At 41.2% G+C, this 20838-nt stretch overlaps 1 protein-coding gene across 3 annotated transcripts in view; it reads left to right on the plus strand.

The window, feature by feature from the left end:
* ptpn13 (protein tyrosine phosphatase non-receptor type 13) overlaps nt 1-20838 on the plus strand; it is a 114501-nt gene that overhangs the window by 28032 nt on the left and 65631 nt on the right. For all 3 annotated transcript variants that reach the window (XM_060935360.1, XM_060935363.1, XM_060935362.1), the window contains exons 3-7: nt 7872-8038; nt 11265-11330; nt 11466-11651; nt 12770-12863; nt 19409-19909. In XM_060935360.1, the coding sequence (XP_060791343.1) occupies nt 7872-8038; nt 11265-11330; nt 11466-11651; nt 12770-12863; nt 19409-19909 (1014 nt within the window). The remainder of the gene's footprint in view (nt 1-7871; nt 8039-11264; nt 11331-11465; nt 11652-12769; nt 12864-19408; nt 19910-20838) is intronic.

The raw sequence follows: 20838 nt of genomic DNA on the forward strand, positions 1-20838 counted from the left end.
ATGATGAGATGGGTGCAGATCATGTTCATCTGCTCTTGCACTCTGAGGTTCGTTGGCTGTCACGGGGTAAAGTGGTGAACAGAGTGTACGAGTTGAGGCATGAGGTTGAGGCATTCTTGACAAACAGTCCAATCCAAGAAGTCCAATCTTGCCAATCACCTGCGAGATCAGCCTTGAGTCTATCTTTATGACCACCTGGACCATTTCAATATGCTAAACCTGTTGATCCAAGGCCAAGTGTGTGACATTTTTCAAGCCAATGATAAAATCATGGCTTTCAGAAAGAAGCTCTCAGTCTGGACCAAAGAGTTAATAGAGGTGTGTTTGACATGTTCAGCTGTCTGTCGTCTCTGGCTGATGAAGGTGTGGATTTGGGGCAGGTGCCGGCAGTGATCGCTCAACACCTTACCGAAACACTGCATCATTTTGATTCATACTTCCCCTCAAAATCCCATCTCATGGAAAAGCAATGGGTAAGGGATCCGTTCACCAACCCAGAAATGAGCGCTCTGCCACCTGTGGTGCAGGATAAACTTCTGGAGCTTTCGTGCAATGCTGGTCTGCAGTCGAGATTTGGTCGACTTTCTCTGTCTGAATTCTGGCTGTGATGCTGCGATGAAGATCCCCAGCTGAGTGAGATGGCAGAGAAAACACTGATGCCTTTCCATTCAACATACCTCTGCGAGACCGCATTTTCACATTTGACAGCCACAAAGACAAAATACCGAAACAGGCTCAACTCAAACACGCTCCGAGTGGCCTTGTCACCCTGTCTTCCTCGTTTCGACCCGTTAGTGGCGAGAAAGCAGGCACATCCTTTGCATTAGAATGCTGACTTTTCTTTTACCAAATCTCTGTGGGTGACTGGGCCTGTCATTTGAGGTTAAAAGTCAGCACGTAGCCTACGTTCAGTTCTCCCTTCAGACTGGGACTGTGTAATCAGTCAGTATTAGGGCTACAGTGGGTCTTTAGGTTTCTCGGTTTGAGGTCCCATGTTTCTGGTAGACCTTTTTATAAGTGTGTGCATGTTATTGAGGCATTGTTTGGCAGTGCTTCAAGTTCAAAGGTGTAGTTAAAAAAAAAAAAATCTTGGTTTAATGGTTCTTATGCAAATGGTAATAATAGGTTAATAATAGTAAAATTATTGGGCCTACATATCAGTGCATTTTATGTAATTTGGCAATAATCTCAAAGCCGAAGCACTTCTGTTAGTTTCCCTTGTTTAATAATAGTTTAGGCCTAAGCAATAATAATAATACTAGGCCTACTACTTCTACTAATGATGGCGATGGCGGCATATCTTTGGACAGGGGTGGCACGGTGGTGTTTAGCGCTGTCGCCTCACAGCAAGAAGGTCCGGGTTCGAGCCCCGTGGCTGGCGAGGGCTTTTCTGTGCGGAGTTTGCATGTTCTCCCCGTGTCTGCGTGGGTTTCCTCCGGGTGCTCCGGTTTCCCCCACAGTCCAAAGACATGCAGGTTAGGTTAACTGGTGACTCTAAGACTACGTTCAGACTGCACCCTGAAACGACCCATATCCGATTTTTTTTTTTTTTTTTTTTTGCCCATATGCAACCTGTATCCGATTTTGTTATTGACAATCTGAACGACACAGATCCAATTTTTTTTCACATGCGACCCAGGCCGCTTGGATATGTGGTCCTAATTCCGATGCATATCCGTTATTTTCACATGCGACTGCAGTCTGACCGGACAGGTCGCATTCATGCGACCTACACATCAACAAGAGACAAACGTCACTATTCTGCGTTGGCTAATCCCGCCTCTTTGGTGGAAAACAACATTTGTACAGTTTTCAGAATTTAAATAGACTTTTATAGAATTGATCAAGCTAATGGTGGATTTGGTAGGGACCTGGATGTTCAATCATCCTGTATTACAAGATTTATAAAATTGTTCTGGAAATTTCCAGTAATTTGACACCTTCGGTCTCATTAGTCTGCTGCCCACAATCAGATTATTGTGTGAGTTCTGCCGCCGCCACAAAAACCACATCGCCAGGTCTCGCCTCATCTCCATGCTTTACTTGCAAACTTGAAGAGTGCACTTTTTTTTTTTTTTTTTTAAACGTATTACGTAGATGTGCTTATTACGTGTCAATTTGCGCATGCGGGACACTTTTGGGTCGTTTTCCGTTCATATTGGAGATCGCGTACAAGTCTCATATAGTTGGTAATGTGAACGGCCTAACAAAAAAATCGGATTTCACAACAAATCGGATATGGGTCGTTTCAGGTTGCAGTCTGAACTTGGTGTAAATTGACCGTAGGTGTGAGTGTGAATGGTTGTCTGTGTCAGCCCTGTGATGACCTGGTAACTTGTCCAGGGTGAACCCCGCCTTTCGCCCGTAGTCCGCTGGGATAGGGTCCAGCTTGCCTGCGACCCTGTAGAACAGGATAAAGCGGCTACAGATAATGAGATGAGTTCTTTGGACAGTTACTGGTCATTTGGCAATTTTCTACAATTCTGCCAATGCACTCCTGTTGGGTCTTATTTAGCCAAAATATTATGCTGGTATAAGCCTGCTACTTGTAACAAGTACTACTAATAAAATAAATAATAAACTCTATCTATGGAGGTGCACACGATGTATGTGTGGAGGGGCGGCACAGAGGCGTAGGGTCTTGCAGCACCAAGGCCTAACATTACTGGGCCCCAGAGCAAAAGTTTGAGAAATCCTGTTCTAAACGACCAATTTGTGTCATGAAGGTTACATTTCTAAATGCTATTGCATGACAGGGTTTCTTCATGAAAGCTAGCACCACGACTGTGCTAGGCATGTCATTTGTTTCCACTGTATCATCGCCCAAACAGAGCTAGCATGAAGCAGTTACAGAATTGTTTAAAAGTGATGTGGTAAAATAAAGACCAATTAAGATGACTGAAAATAAAACAGTGCTCCGTTTTCCTGATTTAAAGTGTATAAAAGTGCTAGCTGCTCTGCTATGGAGGGGGAATATGCTAAATTTGGCTCATTAGTCAGCCAAATTAAACATAATAGCCTGCTGGGTAAATAAACATTCTGTAATTACAGGGGTTTTAGTTAGATAAGATGTTCCTGCCAGATTTTGACTAGTTTACAAGTTATGCTAGTCGTTTTTATTGTTAGCAGGATAACTAGCTTGCTAATGAATGCTCAGGTGTTCATTTACAGTCTGAATGTTTTGGGGTGAAAATGTCGTGCAGGCTGTTTCCCTCGAAGTAAAGTTCCTTCTTGCTGTGTGACTCATGTTTTGGACTTTTGATGTCCCTGGTGTTGTCACATCTGAATGGAGTCTTTTTACTGCCTCTTTTAGTGTGTGGTGTGGTTTTTTTTTTTTTTTTTTTTTTTAATTTTTTTAAATATCTCCTCAAGCTGGAGGCGGATGATGACTGCCTCTCTCTCTCTCTGATGTGTCAGATAAAAGATTAGCTTCCCTGCCAACTCTCCAGTCATGTCACCGTTTTCTTCTCTTCTCCAAAGCTGTGTGGTCTCCGTTAAAAGCATAACGGTGTAGGATGTACTTCAGTTCACATATAACTGCTTCTGTGTTGGTTTGTGCTGAGTAGTGAATTTAAGGTGCAGAATTCACTCTGTGGTGTTTTCGTTTTTCTTTTCTCTTTCCCCCTTCTGCCCTCCATCAGAGGTCTTGCTGTGGTCAGCACGTCGCCACAGGAAATGTGGGTTTACATATTGAATTCCAGCATGTTAAAGCAGCGCTACATGAAATTCACCCCTCTGTTTTCAGACTGTTTCTTATTCACCATATTTATAGGCAGGTGATATAAAAAAGGAAATAACGGAGGATATTTTTATTTATTTATTTCACTCTTCCATGTCAACATATTGAGGCCCACTTTACACGGGGACGGTCTGAAACAAAAACGCAAAAGTCCGTTTTCGTTCTCACTTTTTTCCGCGTCTACACGACCGTTTTCAAGGAGGAAATCTGCGTCTATACGGTGACGCATAAATGTGTGGAATTCAATTGGATGTGCATGCCAGGCAGCTAGGTGGTGCTGTGAAAGACCTCCGCTATGTCTGCACGCATGCGCAACGTCTTCCATCTTGTCTGATCTGCACATCTGCGCTGAGAAAACTTTGACTACTCTGGTTATGGTAAGTAAGAAAGTAAGAGCATACTATACCCGCCTCTGTTCATTAACGGTATATGTGCAGATTCGGTATAGATGTTCGAAGGACTCCTGGACGTTTATTAAAGCTGCCAGAGCAGCTTGAAAGTCCGTTGGATCGATGTAATCAGACATGCTCTTACTTTTTTACTTACTTTCTTACTTCCCGGGCTGGCATGTACAGTATATGACATGTATGACGTAAACGCGTACCCGATGTGAGCAGATCCGAGCGGAGTTTCGCGTATTGGGTAGTTTAGACGGATATGCAACGGGGGCTGTTTTTAACTTATCCACTCTGGAAGGCGTTTTCAATTTCTTCCATTTTTCAGCCTCGGAAACGCCGTCCCCGTGTAGACGAAAGGCACTTCCGATAAAATATTTAGTCGTTTTTACCCGACAGCGTCCTCGTGTAAACGGGCCCTGAAAATCCCATGGCTTTGCTAGCGGAAATTATCGTTGTCTGTTACATCATCAAAATAATAGAGTTCTGATGGGTATTTAAATAATTTACAAGTTAATAATCTTTATTGCTAACGTGAGCTAATCTGACAGGCTTTTTGAGAAGATTTTTAAAGGCATTTATCATACATGTCAACCTTTGGTCAATCAAACCTGTATAACCAACCTCCAAAATCCGTATTTCCCTTATAAAATCCATATAAGATGCAAATTAAAATAATTTACCTAAAATTTGAATGATAATTAACAATGATGTATCCCAGTTACTTTTTATTCAATATTAATAGCAACCTTCAGAATGAATACAAAGCTCCAATGTTCGACAAAAACACAAAGTGTCACTGTAATGTTCTGAATTGTACTCCATGACAGCTTTTTTTAGCGCTCTGCACCAATACCTCACGAGGCTGCATGTCACAGCAAGTGTTTGTGTTGATCTTGCCGGAGTGCCCATTCAGAATCTTTTCAGTCGCTAGTGAAAGTCACTCAGGTGGAAATACGTGTTTCAAACAAAATACTTCCCGGTTGGCGGGATTCTCGCAATGCGGTGTGCGCATGATCAGAAGTTGAACGAAGTCTTGCTACCACAAGATAACGCGCAATTTCATAAGATTCTTTACTGGCTGTCTGTGCTTTCTGTAGTGTACAGTACTGTACATTTTGTAAATGTTATGCACTCTTTTTATCATCGTGGGACTTGATTATAGCTCTAAATAAATATTGAAGTTTTTTTTTTTAAAGAATCCGTCTAACTTTATTTGTACGCCCGTATACTACGTTTATTGAATCAAATCCGTATAAAATACGGACATTCCGTATAGGTTGACATGTATGATTTATGTTGCTTAAAATTTTCATTCGTAATGCTAATCTGACTGGATTTCTGATTATCTTTTAAATCCTATACTGTATTTAAACAGATCACACCGCACTCATGATAAAAAGGTGCCAAACAAAACCAAAAGACTGTTGAAACAAGAAAAAATGTCTGCACACTTAGATCCTTTAGTTCATTTAATTGCCAAGCTTTCGGTCAGAGACCTTCCTCAGGGCACAAACAGATGGAGCATACAACAAACTAATCAATTAAGATTCATTAAGGTGCTCAGTCACACCTGCACAGATGAGTTGTAGACGGGCTGATCTTAATTACCCTGTGGCTTGTCACTTTGTAGTGTGTGCCCACCCTGTTTCTTCCCTACGGTTTCAGGGAATTGAGCAAGTTAAATTGTTAAGGGGTGGGAACATTGATAAAGTGCTATGTCAAAGGGAATTGTTTTGGATCCATACATTAGATGCCCTACAACCCAAAGGGTTAAATGTAGACTTTGACATGAGTGTTATGTTATGATTGGAGGTATACTATTTGTTAAGTCTTGAAACTGCAGTTTATGAAGTTTTTGCTGATGTTTATGCAGTTATCTTGAACTTTACATTTGCTTATGTGTGTATGTACTCAAGTTTGTATGTAAAAAGATGTATGCTTTTGTGGTGGGTAATTTTATTGGTGCATTTGGGGTCAATTTAATGCCAGCTACCTTGGGTAGAGGAAATATGAAACTAGGAAGAACAGAAAAACTACAACTCCCACACTTGGACTACAACTCATCTGTGCAGGTGTGACTGAGCACCTTAATGAATCTTAATTGATTAGTTTGTTGTATGCTACATCTGTTTGTGCCCTGAGGAAGGTCTCTGACCGAAAGCTTGGCAATTAAATGAACTAAAGGATCTAAGTGTGCAGACTTTTTTTTTTCTTGTTTCAACAAATCCTATACTGTACAAATAATACAAATGTTTTTACTAATGATAGGATTTGTGAGAGGATTTGCATAGCTTAAAATTTTCACTAGTAATGCTAGCCTGCTAGCTAAAACAGGCTAACCTGACAGGATTTCTGAGAGGATTTTATAAAGGCATATTAATGTAGCTTAAATTTTCCAGTAGTAATACTAGCCTGCTAGCTAACAAGCTAATCAGACAAGATTTCTGAGAGGATTAAATCCTATACTGTACAAATACGGATGTTTACTCTCCAACTAATGATGGCTATCTAAGCTGACAGGATTTCTGAGAGGATTTTCACATTCCTAATTCTTTACTACTAACTCTACATGTATTATAACATTTCTCTTAACTTGAAATGATTTTTGAAAAGATTTTAAATCTAATCTCTGGTAAATTTATAGTTTTTGAATGAATAATTGAGTCAATTTTTAATATTCTTCTGATAATGAGAGCTAGCCAGCTAACATACTGTAACCTGACAGGATTTCAGAGTGAAATTTGAAGACGAATTCTTAAATATTTGCAGTTAATGTTGGCCAGCAAGCTAAAACATGAAGATTTTCCAGGATAACTGGGGAAATGTTACATCTTTTGAGGTTAATTAGAAAACGGTTTATTAAAGAATAAATTAGAGTTTAGGTTTTACTAACTTTTATTGTGCCCTGACTAATATAAGTAACTTCTCTGAGAGGGTGAAAGCCTTATGACTGTTTTATGACCTCGTTCTTGCGCAATCAGGAAGAACTTTTCCTCAAAATCTCTCAATATTTCATTACATCTCATTAGTGGCTCACTTTGTCTGGGCATGCTAATGAAACTTCCCTCTCAATTAGACATGGTATGATTTACATGGCTGATCAGGTTTTTGAATTAAACACAGCTATGTAATGACTTCTTGAGGGATTCAAATGAAGGTTGTAACACTAACATCACACAAACTAATCTTCATAAATAACGTTATGGGAAATGCTAGCTGCGTTAGCTGCAAACACCAATTTTACTCTGATGTGCCTTTTTACCGTATATTTAAGAGCTCGGAAATATGATGTTTATCAAGGCTGCTTTTTCTTTTAATCTTTCAAAAAAAAAAAAGCCTGTTCGGTGAGTTTTGTTCTTTCAGTTTGTTTTTTATTTGCACCCCAGTGAGAGGCTCTGAAAGGAGGAATGCAGTTGTTTGGCTTGGTTTCTATTTCGGGCTTTTCTTTTTTTCCATCACTTCATCCTCTATATCCATTAGTGCTCAGGATCCATCATTGGTGTCTGGAACCGCTTTCTGTTGAATTATCCCAGAGCAGGAAATATGTCCATGACCTTTTTGCTTAAAGTGTGTATTTTCACAAGTATATTGTTTTATGAAAGTCATGATTGTGCATCATGTATAGTTCATATCACCTGGTTCAGTCCTGATGTAGAAAATCCTTCTTTTCTTCGATCATATTTTTAAAACCTGTGATGTTTTTAATAGTTTGTCTGCATGTTTCTTACCTGCAGACCCGACTGCCCTTGGTTTCATCATCTCGCCATGGTCTCTGCTGCTCATGCCTTCGGGAAACATCTCCTTCACAGATGAGAATGTGACTCAGCAGGACCTGAGAGCGTTCACCGCCCCAGAAGTGCTCGAGGGCTTCAACTTGTCCTCGCTCTCTGATATGGAACAGGTACTGTGGCTGCAGAGAACAGCTTTGATCATCGTTGTGGTTTTATTCCTTTTAGTGGGGAAAAACAAGTAGTAGTCTGTTTTGCCACGTCACACCGAGTTGACAGCAGTCTTTCCTTTTCAAAGAGGCTGGATTTATTTACAGGACGTCACTGTGTCTGTCACTCCTTGAACGAACAGTCAACCAGATTATAGCGTATTCTACAAGTTCTAAACACTTTAATGCTTTTTAAATTCTGTACCCCACACACACTGCAGTGTCGTATTTCAGTCCGGGATGTAAACCTTGTTCTTTTATAGCAGAGTGAAAGAATCCGCTGCATTTTTGGCAAACCAAAGAATGTGGCTTTGCTATTTTTTTTTTTTTTCCTGCACTTATGCCAAATCAATCTTCTCTCTGTGTCTCTGAGGAGCTGTACAGTAGGAAAAATGTTTGCATGTACCATCGCTGTCTCCTCATGAATGTTAGTTAACTTCTATACACACAAGTGTGAGACTTTCAGAAGACTGTCAGTGAGGTTGATTGAGAGATGATGGAAAAGTAAACATGGTGTATTAGTGTAATTCTCCTTATATTCCATCATATCTGACCTCCATCTTGATCCATTGATGGGAATTCTTTCAAGCTTCCTGCATTTAATTCACAAAAAATATCACGATGTGACCGTTGCTGTGTTGCATACAGCAGCAATCAGAAAAGTCCAGCATGCAGGCGTGCTTTTTTTTTTCGTAACGCTCGTACTGTTCTAACAAAGGCTTAAGGATAATGGTAGCCTTGTTAAATTACACAATAGGCACGTTGACTGAGCCCCCGCTTTAGTAAACAGAGATTATCCTGTGGCTGCTTCACTGCTGATTCAGACAAATAGAGACAAACTGTTTCTGTGTTATAACTATCTTTTTTTTGCAAAGTTTCAGTCGACCTATCCGTGTCGATTAATGGTTCCATTGAATTTGGAGAAAATATTAAAATGTGACTTGTTTACATGATACCAGAATGTCGTATTAAACATCAAGTGAAGTAACTGAGTCATTAGAAAACGATGAACACCGTTATGGAGTTGGATCCGTAGGCTAAAGTTGCTAGATTGTGATCGCTCAGACTTGAGGCAGGTCTAGAGGCACAGACATTCAAGACCAAGCTTGAGAGGAGGTTACAGGCCCTGTCCACACGGCAACGGATTCAGGTGAATCCGATAAAATTGTTTATCATTTCGGCCTGGCGTCCACACGGCACCGGCGTTTTGGGTGCCCCAAAACGAAATCTTTTGAGAACGGGTTCCAGAGTGAAAAAATCTGGCAACGGCGCCGTTGCGAAGTCGTCTGGATGAGTAGAACGGATTTGTTTACGATGACGTCACAACCACATGACTGTCAGTGCTTCACGCCGGGTAGAAGTATAACGAACTCGATGCGAGTTGTCAACAAATCCTGTAACTTGGTTCATGAAACGCGCTTACAAAATATTTTCACTGTGAATATTTGTGTAATGGTGCAAAGCAAGAGAGAGTGAGAGAATAGCTCTTAGGGCAGAGTCTTTAGTCCAAACACTGCGGAAGCAGTACCAAACCACGCACCGCCCGTGCGCTTTCCAAAAACAATCCCGCCACCAAAAATAGGAAAAAAAAAAAAAGAGCGATCTCACCTCTTCAGATGTTGGTTTAAGTCTGACAATACATTCCTCAAAAAGGGCGTAAAAGAACAAAGTAATCCATCAATGTGTAGCATTCAATTTATTCCGGACCATTAAAGAATTCTGGAGGATATTAGAATGTTGGCGTACCGGCTTCCATCTACCCCCGTTCATTCCTCTTTCTGCGTCTTTCGTTTTACGCTACTGATTAATAATCAAAACTTTGTGGCTAATGCTACAGAAGAAGGGGTTTATGCGCATGCATCTGCTTCTATTCTGGTGTCTCCGATGGGACCGTCTTACAGCGCACGTAGTGGTGTGGCATGTGTATTGCATCGTTTTCAGCAAGCGTTGCGTTGCCATAAGTACCTGATATTTTACTGATCCGTTGCCCATGTGGACGCGATATTTAAAAAAAAAAAAAAATCTCATTGCCGTTGTCGTGTGGATGTAGCCTAAGGCCCTGTTTACATTATTTCGAATCAGTGGATCATCAGATTAACGTTTTTAAAACAATTCGCATGCACACAGCAACGCCAATACACAGATACGCTAATCACATGACTAATTAGACGGCACGTCACATGATCCCAGTGCATATCGGGCATGCGCAAGTCACTCACCACTTGCAAGTGGAAGGATGGCAAGTGAACACCTTCTCCAGCAGTTAAACACACCTGGCTGTGATGTTCATGTTCTCACTGAGTTTAAGCGCCTGAAGGAGGTTGAAATGTGTAAATAAACCTCAGTGCAGCTCAGTGCTTCCTCCTGCGCTCCAAATCACTCCGCCCTGAACAGCGAGTGCCCTCTGGAGGGTGTGCACTCCGGCCCTGCGCAGCTCACAGAGCGCGCGAGTGAAGCACACGAGCAGTGATTCGGGACTGAGCCGCTGTGTGTGAGATCCCAACGCCAGCGAATCAGGAAGGTGGATGTCACAGTGATGTTGTCCAATGACGACGTCAGCTAGAGCTCAGCACAGCGTATCCGCGTATTCTCAATGTTTACACAGCACCGGACCAGACACGATCTGGATTGAATACGTGGACCCTGGCGGATTCCCGTTTCCCGGCGTTTCCAGGCGTTTTAATGTAAACGGACAGTGCATCCGCGAAGAAAATGAGACAGATACGGTCTAATGTAAACTTGGCCTAAGAGACAGTTCAGGAGACACTTTAAAAAGCTATTTGAGACTCGTTCAGGAGGCATTTGCGAGGGAGATCAAGAAGCAGATCAGTAGACAAATTGAGGGGCAGCTTGAGACAGTTCACGATGCAGCTCAAGAGGCAGTTTGTGAGGCAATTTAAGAGATGCAAGTGGTTTTTGAGGCATTCAGGAGGGTGTTTTTTGAGAGAAATGCACAAGGCAGTTCAGGATACACTTTTAGAGAGTACAGGCTGTTCAGGATACAATTTTTTTTTTTTTTGGCGAGTACAAGATGTTCGGGATACGGCTTGAGAGGTTCCAAGAGGCAGTTTATGAGACTGTTTTAAGACCAAAAAAAGGTTGAGAGCGAGTGGCAGATTGAGAGGTGTTATTGCAAGTATAATACAATGTGGAAAACTATTTTTACATATTAGAATTTTATTTCTTACAGATGCACGTGTACTCCCTGGGTATGACTCTGTTTTGGGGAGCGGACTACGAGATTCCTCAAAGTCAGGTAAAAAGCCAGGTTAATGGTTTTGACGGCTAAGAAAGACGACAAATATCGTTAATCGTTTTGGTCCAAGAATATTTTGTTTAATTTTCCAAAAGATCATTTTGATAACTGCATTTCAACTTTGTGTGTGTTTAGCCAATGAAGCTGAGTGAGCACCTGAACAGTGTTCTGCTGAAGATGTGTGATGACTCGACGTTGAGGCGCCTCTCCGTGCGCTCAGTCCTGGACTTCTGCAGCACACACGTCCGTAACTCCACGTGTGATCCTTCCTTTTCATACGTGCGTAAACTGGTGCGTCTGGTGCTCGGCAGTCTGTCTCAGGTATGTGCCGCTCTACGCCAGACCTCACTCTGCAGCTCACGTTTCTCTTGTGTACTTAGTCACGGCCTTGCTTACGCTTTAACTCGTTCTTTTGTTGTTTTTCTATTCACTTTTTATTACATTGTGGTCTGTAAAGCCTTAGATCGCTTTAGTTAAAGGTTAAGTAGCCATGTCTGGTTGCTGTTGCCACTATATTGTTTGTTTACACCTCAGTATGGTGTGGGTTTTCTTTTTTTCTTTTTTTTTTTTTTAAAAAGTGTTTTTTCCTTTCATGGTTAATGTTGAGAAAGCACAAAGCGTGAACACTCCCCACCCCTGAAGAGGCTAGAAAAGTTACAGCTTTACCTCTGACTGTTACAAAGTGCTGACACTGGAGATTCCTTCCATCACTGATGCATAAAACTCTTTCAGAAAACCTCACCATATCAACGCTTGGTTACATCGTACAAGTCCACGTGCAAGAGCTGTTGCTATAGGAACACTAACATTTTAGAGCAAGTGCATTTTTAATATAAATGTGAGACCTGAACCTCAGAAGAATCCATTACGTACATCTTGCCAAATTTCTATAAAATAAAATGAACACTGTGGTTTTTGGGTTTTATTTCCCCCTCTTCTAAATTTGTAATTAGCAGAGGGGGTTACACGTGTTACGGGCGTGTCGCTGCAGCTTGTAGCCACACTTTGTGTTTCTAACTACTTTTATAAAGCAGCCTAATGCCACTCCATGACTCGAGCAGTTTGTTTTAATCCTCTCACACCGATGATGAGGCCTATGTCACCATGTCTCACTCTGCCTTCAGCCAATTGGAGGCTTCTGAAGAAAACCTGAACTATTGTTCATGCGCTTCTCCGGTTCTCCACCCTGCCGCTCCACACCTTGGTGGTGTTGTGCGTTTAGTGTATTATTCAGGCTGATTCACGCCCTCTTTCTTGTTTTTCCTTTTATCATGCTTTCTTTTCTTCATGCTTGCCGAAACTCTTCTGTTTCTCCTCCTTGGGGGTGGCTTTTTTTTCCCCTTTCTTTTCTACTTTGCATTCTTGACCGTCATGCAATCTGTCTTTCAGTAAATACCCTCCCACACCCATGACCTCGTTCTCTTTCTCCTTCTCCATAGCTGGATGGTTTGCTGTCTCAGACCGAGAGGGACTCCCTGCCTGAGAGGAGTAAAGAGATTCGTGAGAGATTGCGTGGTAAAGGCTTGCCTGCAGGTAAAGAGAAGCCAAAAACAAGGGTCTCTCTCTCACACCTTTTGTACCACCTACATGGTGAACCACCCACACTGAAGCTTTAAAGGAACAGTCCACCGTACTTCCATAATGAAATATGCTCTTATCTGAATTGAGACGAGCTGCTCCGTACCTCTCCGAGCTTTGCGCGACCTCCCAGTCAGTCAGACGCAGTCAGACGCGCTGTCACTCCTGTTAGCAATGTAGCTAGGCTCAGCATGGCCAATGGTATTTTTTGGGGCTGTAGTTAGATGCGACCAAACTCTTCCGCGTTTTTCCTGTTTACATAGGTTTATATGACCAGTGATATGAAACAAGTTCAGTTACACAAATTGAAACGTAGCGATTTTCTATGCTATGGAAAGTGCGCACTATAATGACAGGCGTACTAACGCCTTCTGCGCGCTTCGGCAGCGCACTGATACGGAGCTCAGATATCAATGCGCTGCCGAAGCGCGCAGAAGGTGTTAGTACGCCTGTCATTATAGTGCGCACTTTCCATAGCATAGAAAATCGCTACATTTCAATTTGTGTAACTGAACTTGTTTCATATCACTGGTCATATAAACCTATGTAAACAGGAAAAACGCGGAAGAGTTTGGTCGCATCTAACTACAGCCCCAAAAAATACCATTGGCCATACTGAGCCTAGCTACATTGCTAACAGGAGTGACAGCGCGTCTGACTGACTGGGAGGTCGCGCAAAGCTCGGAGAGGTACGGAGCAGCTCGTCTCAATTCAGATAAGAGCATATTTCATTATGGAAGTACGGTGGACTGTTCCTTTAACACTACACACCTGCGTGCGCACACACGGTTTTTAAGCACCTTTACACTGTGGTGATGACTTCGCGTGGCTGTGAATTACTCGCTCTGATCGTGACTGCTCTTTGAAACAGGGTTAACCGTATTGGAAGGTGTCCATGGCAACAAGTATAAATGACTGTTTAGGCAAGTTTATATGCTACGTTTTGACATGATGTCATCTTCAGATTCACAGCTTGAAATAAAATTGGGTATTTTCAGGTTGCATGTGCATGACGATTTACACGAGCAGTGAGAAGAGCTGCAGTAGCATTAGCATAGTCAGTAAATCTGCGCTGCTCACTTTGATGTTTCACTAATCCAGAATTATACTGGATATGGTAAATGTAAACTAGTACAGGTGTAAAACCAGGAATAGTTGCTGTAAAATTGGTCTCGTGGCTCTAAAAACTGGGTCAGTTCCTGTAACGTAAAACTGCGCCAATAGCTCTGCCTGTGTGACTGACTGCTGTTTATGACACAGCTCTAACGAATCACATTATGACCTCCAAATATATTTTCCATCTTTTCAAATTAATCAAATTAGTCAAATATGGAATACTGCACATGCAACACAATTTTTTTTTTTCTACATCTTTTTGTTTTGCTTGTAAAATAATCTGAAGGGAAATTTTCCCTCTGTATGAGCTCAGATTTATTTACTGTTCGACTGCCAGGCCTCGTGTTTGAACTTGTCCGAGCTGGCGTGCATCGAAGTTTGCGTTTTGTTTTGGTGCTTTGCACAATAGCGCTGTGCCTGTGGTGGTAGAAAGCTGTAAAGTCAAGTGGGAATGTGGTTCTACAGGCATGTGGCACTGTAACGGTGGTCAGCAGTGTCCTGGTTGTTGGACCGTACCGGCTAGACTCGTTTCATCAGACAAGAAAGTGTTTTGAGTGTTTGGTGATGATAAAACCTGTTGCTAACTAGCTGCTTTACAGCACCTTTTTTAAAATATTGCAAGATTTCTGACTGAAGTTAGCGTAAAAACTAGCAAACGTCATGCATCGGTAATGAAACCCTAATAAAGCAGTTGACAAGTGCCCACTTTCAGGCGCCTTGAGGTTGATTTTTAGTTTTCCTGTAACAGTATCCTGAAGTGATTTTTATTCCTCTTATTCCACAGAGATTTGCTATTTATTTTTATTTATTAAATAATACACATGTTTAGCTGTTTATAGTTGCATTTAGTATTTAAACGTTCACGAGAAAAGTTGGTATAAACAATCGTTCCACCATCAGCCTCTTTTGAAGTTAATGAAACCCAAAAAAAACCCTGCACCATATCGATTCCACACCTTTTTTTTTCTTCCTTCAATCTGATGTGACGTCTGTACAAGTCCCTGCCCTGTCAATGAGCTGTTACTATAGAAACGGTTACGTAGTAGAATAAGCGTATTAATATAAACCTGTGACAGAGCTGCTGTTATAGGAAATTAATCAGCACCACCTTCTGACCAATCACAGTGGAGATTTCAGCAGCGCTGTGGTGTAAACTCCTAAGAATCCAAAACACATGAAATTTATACATTAGCTTATGGCACTGTGACTGACTTTTTATTTTTTTCCTTCCCCTCCCTTGTGTCATCCTGGATCTGGTCCTAACTTAACACAGCAGAAGGCCCTCAGGTGTGTTTCCTCACGGAGCTGTCCAGACACGCCTGAAGAAAACCTGCTTCTAAGATTTATTCGGTGTCGTCTTTCCTCTCTCTAGGCTCCGCCTCCAAAGGCATGACAGCTGGATTATCAATAAAATGGAACTTGTGCAGGGCATAATAGTTTCAGTTTACAAATATGGAAGGTTTTTTTTATTATTATTATTTAAAAATGACATTACATAGTTTTTCATTTAAAGTGAGTATATGGACATGTACCGTACGTACTTTTGGTCAGAGAGCGACATAATGCTGCAATTCATTTTGCAGAACTTGGAAAAACCACGCATCTGATACGGAAAAGAACAATGAGGCAGTTATTCAACTCTGAATCCCACTCCAGTTTTCAATCATAAACACAACAATGTGGAGGTGCGCACACTCAACAGATTTCTATTTGCATCGTTATCTACTTGAAAGAACTATGTATATCGCGTGTGGGGTTTTTTGTTTGTTTTTGTTTGTTTTTTTGAAATGAAACGTTGTTTTAAACACTTGAAGTTGAGATTTGTAGCAAAACTGGGTTCGTCAGTTCCAGTAAAACTAGTTACTGTAAATTATGAAACTGTAATAACTATACGTATATTATACTGTTCTTGCAATATTATACTTTATTCTATCTGCATTCACTGCATATGAGCGATCATGCACTCTGATTGGCTACTCTACTACTAGGATATCAGCTCATATACCGTGAGTAGAGAGAAACAAAATGGCGGCGCGTGTTGCTGAAGCAACAGAGGAGGAAATAAAAACTCAACTCGAAAACAAAACCCCTAAAAATAAAAAAAAGAGCTACAAAATATGGAATAAGTATTTCATTCTAAGAACGTATCTTTTTATTTTTGCAATTTGTCACATGTCCACTAAGCAGAAATGATTTGTCGGAAGTTTTGTATAAAGTTTTGATTTATCGAATTTACAAAAAATAAAAATATTCTGTTTTAAGATTCAGTTTATTGTCCTATGCATAGTAAAAACAGAGGTTCAGACAATGCAATAAAATGACATTGGCTAAATCAGATCCAACGTACGCCAACACTCTTGCCTGTGAAATGCGAGGAGACTGCAGGGAAATGTGCGAGCACCAGGCTCAGGAGCACTGTGCAGATCAGCAGGATGCAGATTTTGTGAATGGACTTGGGGTTCTGTTTTCTCAAAATCCAGTGACTGTGGATAGAATAAAAGTTATTCCACTCAATCTTGTCATACATAGATTACAGACAACTCGGTGCTACGCGCCTCGTCAGCCATCAGCTTGTGTACGACTCGATTTCGTGGAATTGCTGTTAAATAGATTATAATATAACTAAATTATATACAGATATGAAATTGCAATATTGGTGGGGTTTTATTTTTTTAATGACCCATTACTGAGGAAGCCATGGCCTAATGATTAGCGAAACAGCTTTGGGACCAAAAGGTTTCTGGTTTGATTCCCTGTACCAGCAGGACTAGCTGAAGTGCCCTTGAGCAAGGCACCGAACCCCAAACTGCTCCGGCAAGAGTATTGGCATACCTTGTGTCTGATTTAGCCAAAGAAAAACTGATGTTATCAGTTAATTAGCTGTTGTAAATCTGGAGTAGTTACAGGAATAATTGTGTAATAATTGTAAAACCATACTTTTGTAACACTGTACCAGTCACTGTTTAACTAGATAAGTTGCGGTCAGTACTGGGATAGTGACGGTAAAACCAGCATAGTTGCAGTTACATTAAAACTGGGCTAATATTTGTAAAACTCCGCTAGCTGTTTTATAAAGCTGGGAGAGAAACAGGATTCCATTGTTTAGCCCAATTTTACAAACGCATTAAAGCCAATGTGACCACTTTCTCTTCGCTAATCATGCAGAAATGATTCATGTCGATCTTCTTTATCAAACGCAGACCCTTGGACTTTGTGGTTTTCCAGTTCTGAGTAAAATGGATTACAGCATTTGCCCCTTAGAGCCAAGAGTAAACATTTACAAGTAATGGAAACAAGTTTAATGCCTGTAATGATCAGTTTTCATAAAATGATTGTAATTCGAACTTCATAAATATAGAGTTGCGTTAAACACTTTTAGGTGTTGCGTTTTTTTTTTTTTTTTGTTTGGTTTTTTTTTTCTCCCCCCTCTTGATGCGTCAGGATTCTGGTAAAGAAGGAGAATACAAGTTCACTAAAAATAGGCCGAGCTCTCATTCTGGTTTTATTTTTCTCTCTCTCTCTGTCTTTCTTTCCTTCTCGTCCAAGCAGTGAATGTGTGCACAGATTAAGTCAAATATAAACCTGAACCGGAGAGATTCATTTTGGAAAATATGACCAAATCGTCCCAGCTCTGGTGAGCTTCTTGACAGCCGCAGAGAACATAAACAGGGCTGCTTATGTAAGCGTGGCATGCTATCGATTACACACACAGTCGTTAGTTTGTGGTTTGGAGTGTCGGTCTGTTCCTGGTGGCTGTTTTGTCTCGGTGTGGTTTTATCTAGTGACATGTGGAAGTCATGACCAGCGTGAAGAACATGTCAGGCTGGTGACTCATCACTGTTTGATTTGTGCTGTGAGCTAGGTGTGGACTGGATCACTCTGACGAATCATCATCATGTGGCTTGTGCTGGAGTTTCCGCTGTATTGATGGCACGCTGCACTAAAGGAGGTCAAGTCGCTATAAAACTGCAGTAGTTTATTAATTAAAACAACCAGCATCGTCATGGTAATAATTTACTGGCACTAGAACTAGAAGTTAACCTATTAACCCACTCAGCCATCTAATTTATCCAGTGTGGGGTTTTTTGTTTTTTGTTTTTTTTTAATTTAGGAATTTTTAAATTAACCTTGGTGCATAATGCGAAGAAGGAAAATAAATTAAAGTGCCATTCCACCATTGGATGTAGTCTTTGGCATAAAATACAATATATTTTATGACAACATGACTAGACAGAGATCTTTTAGCTTCAAAATGATATATCAAACATAATTTTTTGACAACGACAAGTATATTAATTTTGCGACCAAAGTCGCCTACCCTTTTAATTTCCACGCGGTAGTGAAACGTGATGTCATTGGCAGGTTCCCCTTCTTGTGTACCACGTGTCGGTCTATTTTTAGACCAGGAAACCCCCGAAGTGAGAGAGTCATTTCTCCTCATATATGGGGGCCAAAAAAATTGTGAAAAATTGAGTTAATCTTTCAGTTAGCTAGATTTATTGGTATTAGCTAGATTTATTGGTATTTTTATCGCATTCTATCCGCAATGGCTATGTGCCACGTCACGTGGTACACAAGAAGGGGAACCTGCCGATGATATCACGCGCGGAAATTAAAAGGGTAGGTGGCTTTGGTCGCAAAATTAATATACTTGTCGTTGTCAAAAATTATGTTTGATTATATCATTTTGAAGCTAAAAGATTTCTCTGTCTAGTGATACCATTTATATATGTTGTCAAAATGTATTGTATTTTATGCCAAAGAATACATCCAATGGTGGAATGGCACTTTAAATTTATTGTTGGTCTAGCTAAATAATGCAAATCTAGACATTTATTAAATTTATGCCCATAATTCAAGCACTAAAATAATACTTTTGTATTTACAAATTAAATATATACACTCCCCCCCCCCCCCCCCCCCCCCCATCAGCTCACTAAATAATGCAAAACTAAAGTGTTAGTTTTTATTGACATGCATGCGGTAAAATATAAACATACAAAAAATGTAAGCAGGAACAAAGTATAAAAATGCATGGGGGGTGTGGTGGGGTTTTTTGGCGCTAATTTTGTTCGTTGGAGCTCATTCTGTGTAAGTGAACTGACATTAAGTGACAATTTATCCAGCTCGCTAAATAATGAAAGATTATACATTTTGTGGTTTTCATAGACTTTTTATAAATATATATGGCTCTTCACTAAACTACATTTTACCAAAATTGTCAAGGATGGATTAGGATGCATTTATGAATAATAAGAGTTAAAATGTTATTTTGTGAATGTGCTGAAATAAAATCACATCCTTATGATAATAAATGCAGAGTTTGTGTAAAGCACTACATCAGTGTAATTTTGTGTGTGTGTGTGGTCCTCTCCCCATGTCAGGTCGTAGTGCGGCCCATCGCGTCCTGGAACGTTACCGAGCGCGCTCTCAAGAGCAGGCCGCTCTGAACCGAGGCCTGAGCCGCTCCATGGGTTCGCTGCCCACTCGCGATGAAAACAACATCCAGCAGACCCCGCCTCCATCCGAGACCTCTTCCGAACCCTTCGCACGACAACAAAAGGTTAAAGGTCAGCTCATGGAGCTGGACCGCCGATCGATGCCCCACCACAGGAAGAAGAACTGGGCGTCGTCTGTGGATTTAGCCTACTTGGACCCAGAATTTCTGCGTTTCGGTGCGCTGGAAGACGCCCGGCGGGGAAGCAGCGCCCTCAGTACCCGCTCCGCCGGCAGGCCAAAGTCAGTCGCGAGGGTCCGAGATGTGCCTTTCGAAGGTTTAGAGGTCAGGAAGAGTCATCATCGCTCTGCACAATCGGTGGGAGGAGCTTATGATAAACTTCGAGAGAAGCACAAGAAGTTGCACGCGCTCAGTCAGGCCATGGATGGTGAGTATGGGTTAAATCCTTCATACGCACAAGATGCGTCAACGGCTTAAATGTGTGTATAAATTTTTTTTAAATGTAATAACTGATCAGCCAGGACTTAGCTGTCCATCTCATCTCATTATCTCTAGCCGCTTTATCCTTCTACAGGGTCGCAGGCAAGCTGGAGCCTATCCCAGCTGACTACGGGCGAAAGGCGGGGTACACCCTGGACAAGTCGCCAGGTCATCACAGGGCTGACACATAGACACAGGCAACCATTCACACTCACATTCACACCTACGCTCAATTTAGAGTCACCAGTTAACCTAACCTGCATGTCTTTGGACTGTGGGGGAAACCGGAGCACCCGGAGGAAACCCACGCGGACACGGGGAGAACATGCAAACTCCGCACAGAAAGGCCCTCGCCGGCCACGGGGCTCGAACCCGGACCTTCTTGCTGTGAGGCGACAGTGCTAACCACTACACCACCGTGCCGCCCCCTTTGCTGTCCAGTGTGTGCAAAATATAATTTAAAGTAAGATTGTGTAAATATCTGGGTTAACTTGAAGCCATTTTGGGATTTTTACTCAACTCTGGGGGTTAAATTAAATTATTCAACAGACATTTATTACCACATTTTCTCTCAGGTCTATTTCTCTCAAACTTTTTTCCAATTTCTATAGCAGGGTTTTGTTTTTTTTGTTAAAGATATGGAATTTTTTTTCAGGAGAATTATCCAACATTATTTTATGGAAGGAGTCTCCGATATTTTAGTGCTTTAACAGTCAGTAAAAGGACTTTCTCAGTAACGTGACACGCTAACCTGCTTCCACAACATTAAATATTATAATGGATAAAAAAGCATGACTTGTTTTGTTCTTGAATGAAAGAATATCACTTCAGGAGGTGGTGTTATAGGAAAACTACTTTGGGGTAATCACACTGATT

The sequence above is a fragment of the Neoarius graeffei genome, chromosome 12 (assembly GCF_027579695.1).
Source record: "Neoarius graeffei isolate fNeoGra1 chromosome 12, fNeoGra1.pri, whole genome shotgun sequence".
NCBI lineage: Eukaryota > Metazoa > Chordata > Actinopteri > Siluriformes > Ariidae > Neoarius > Neoarius graeffei.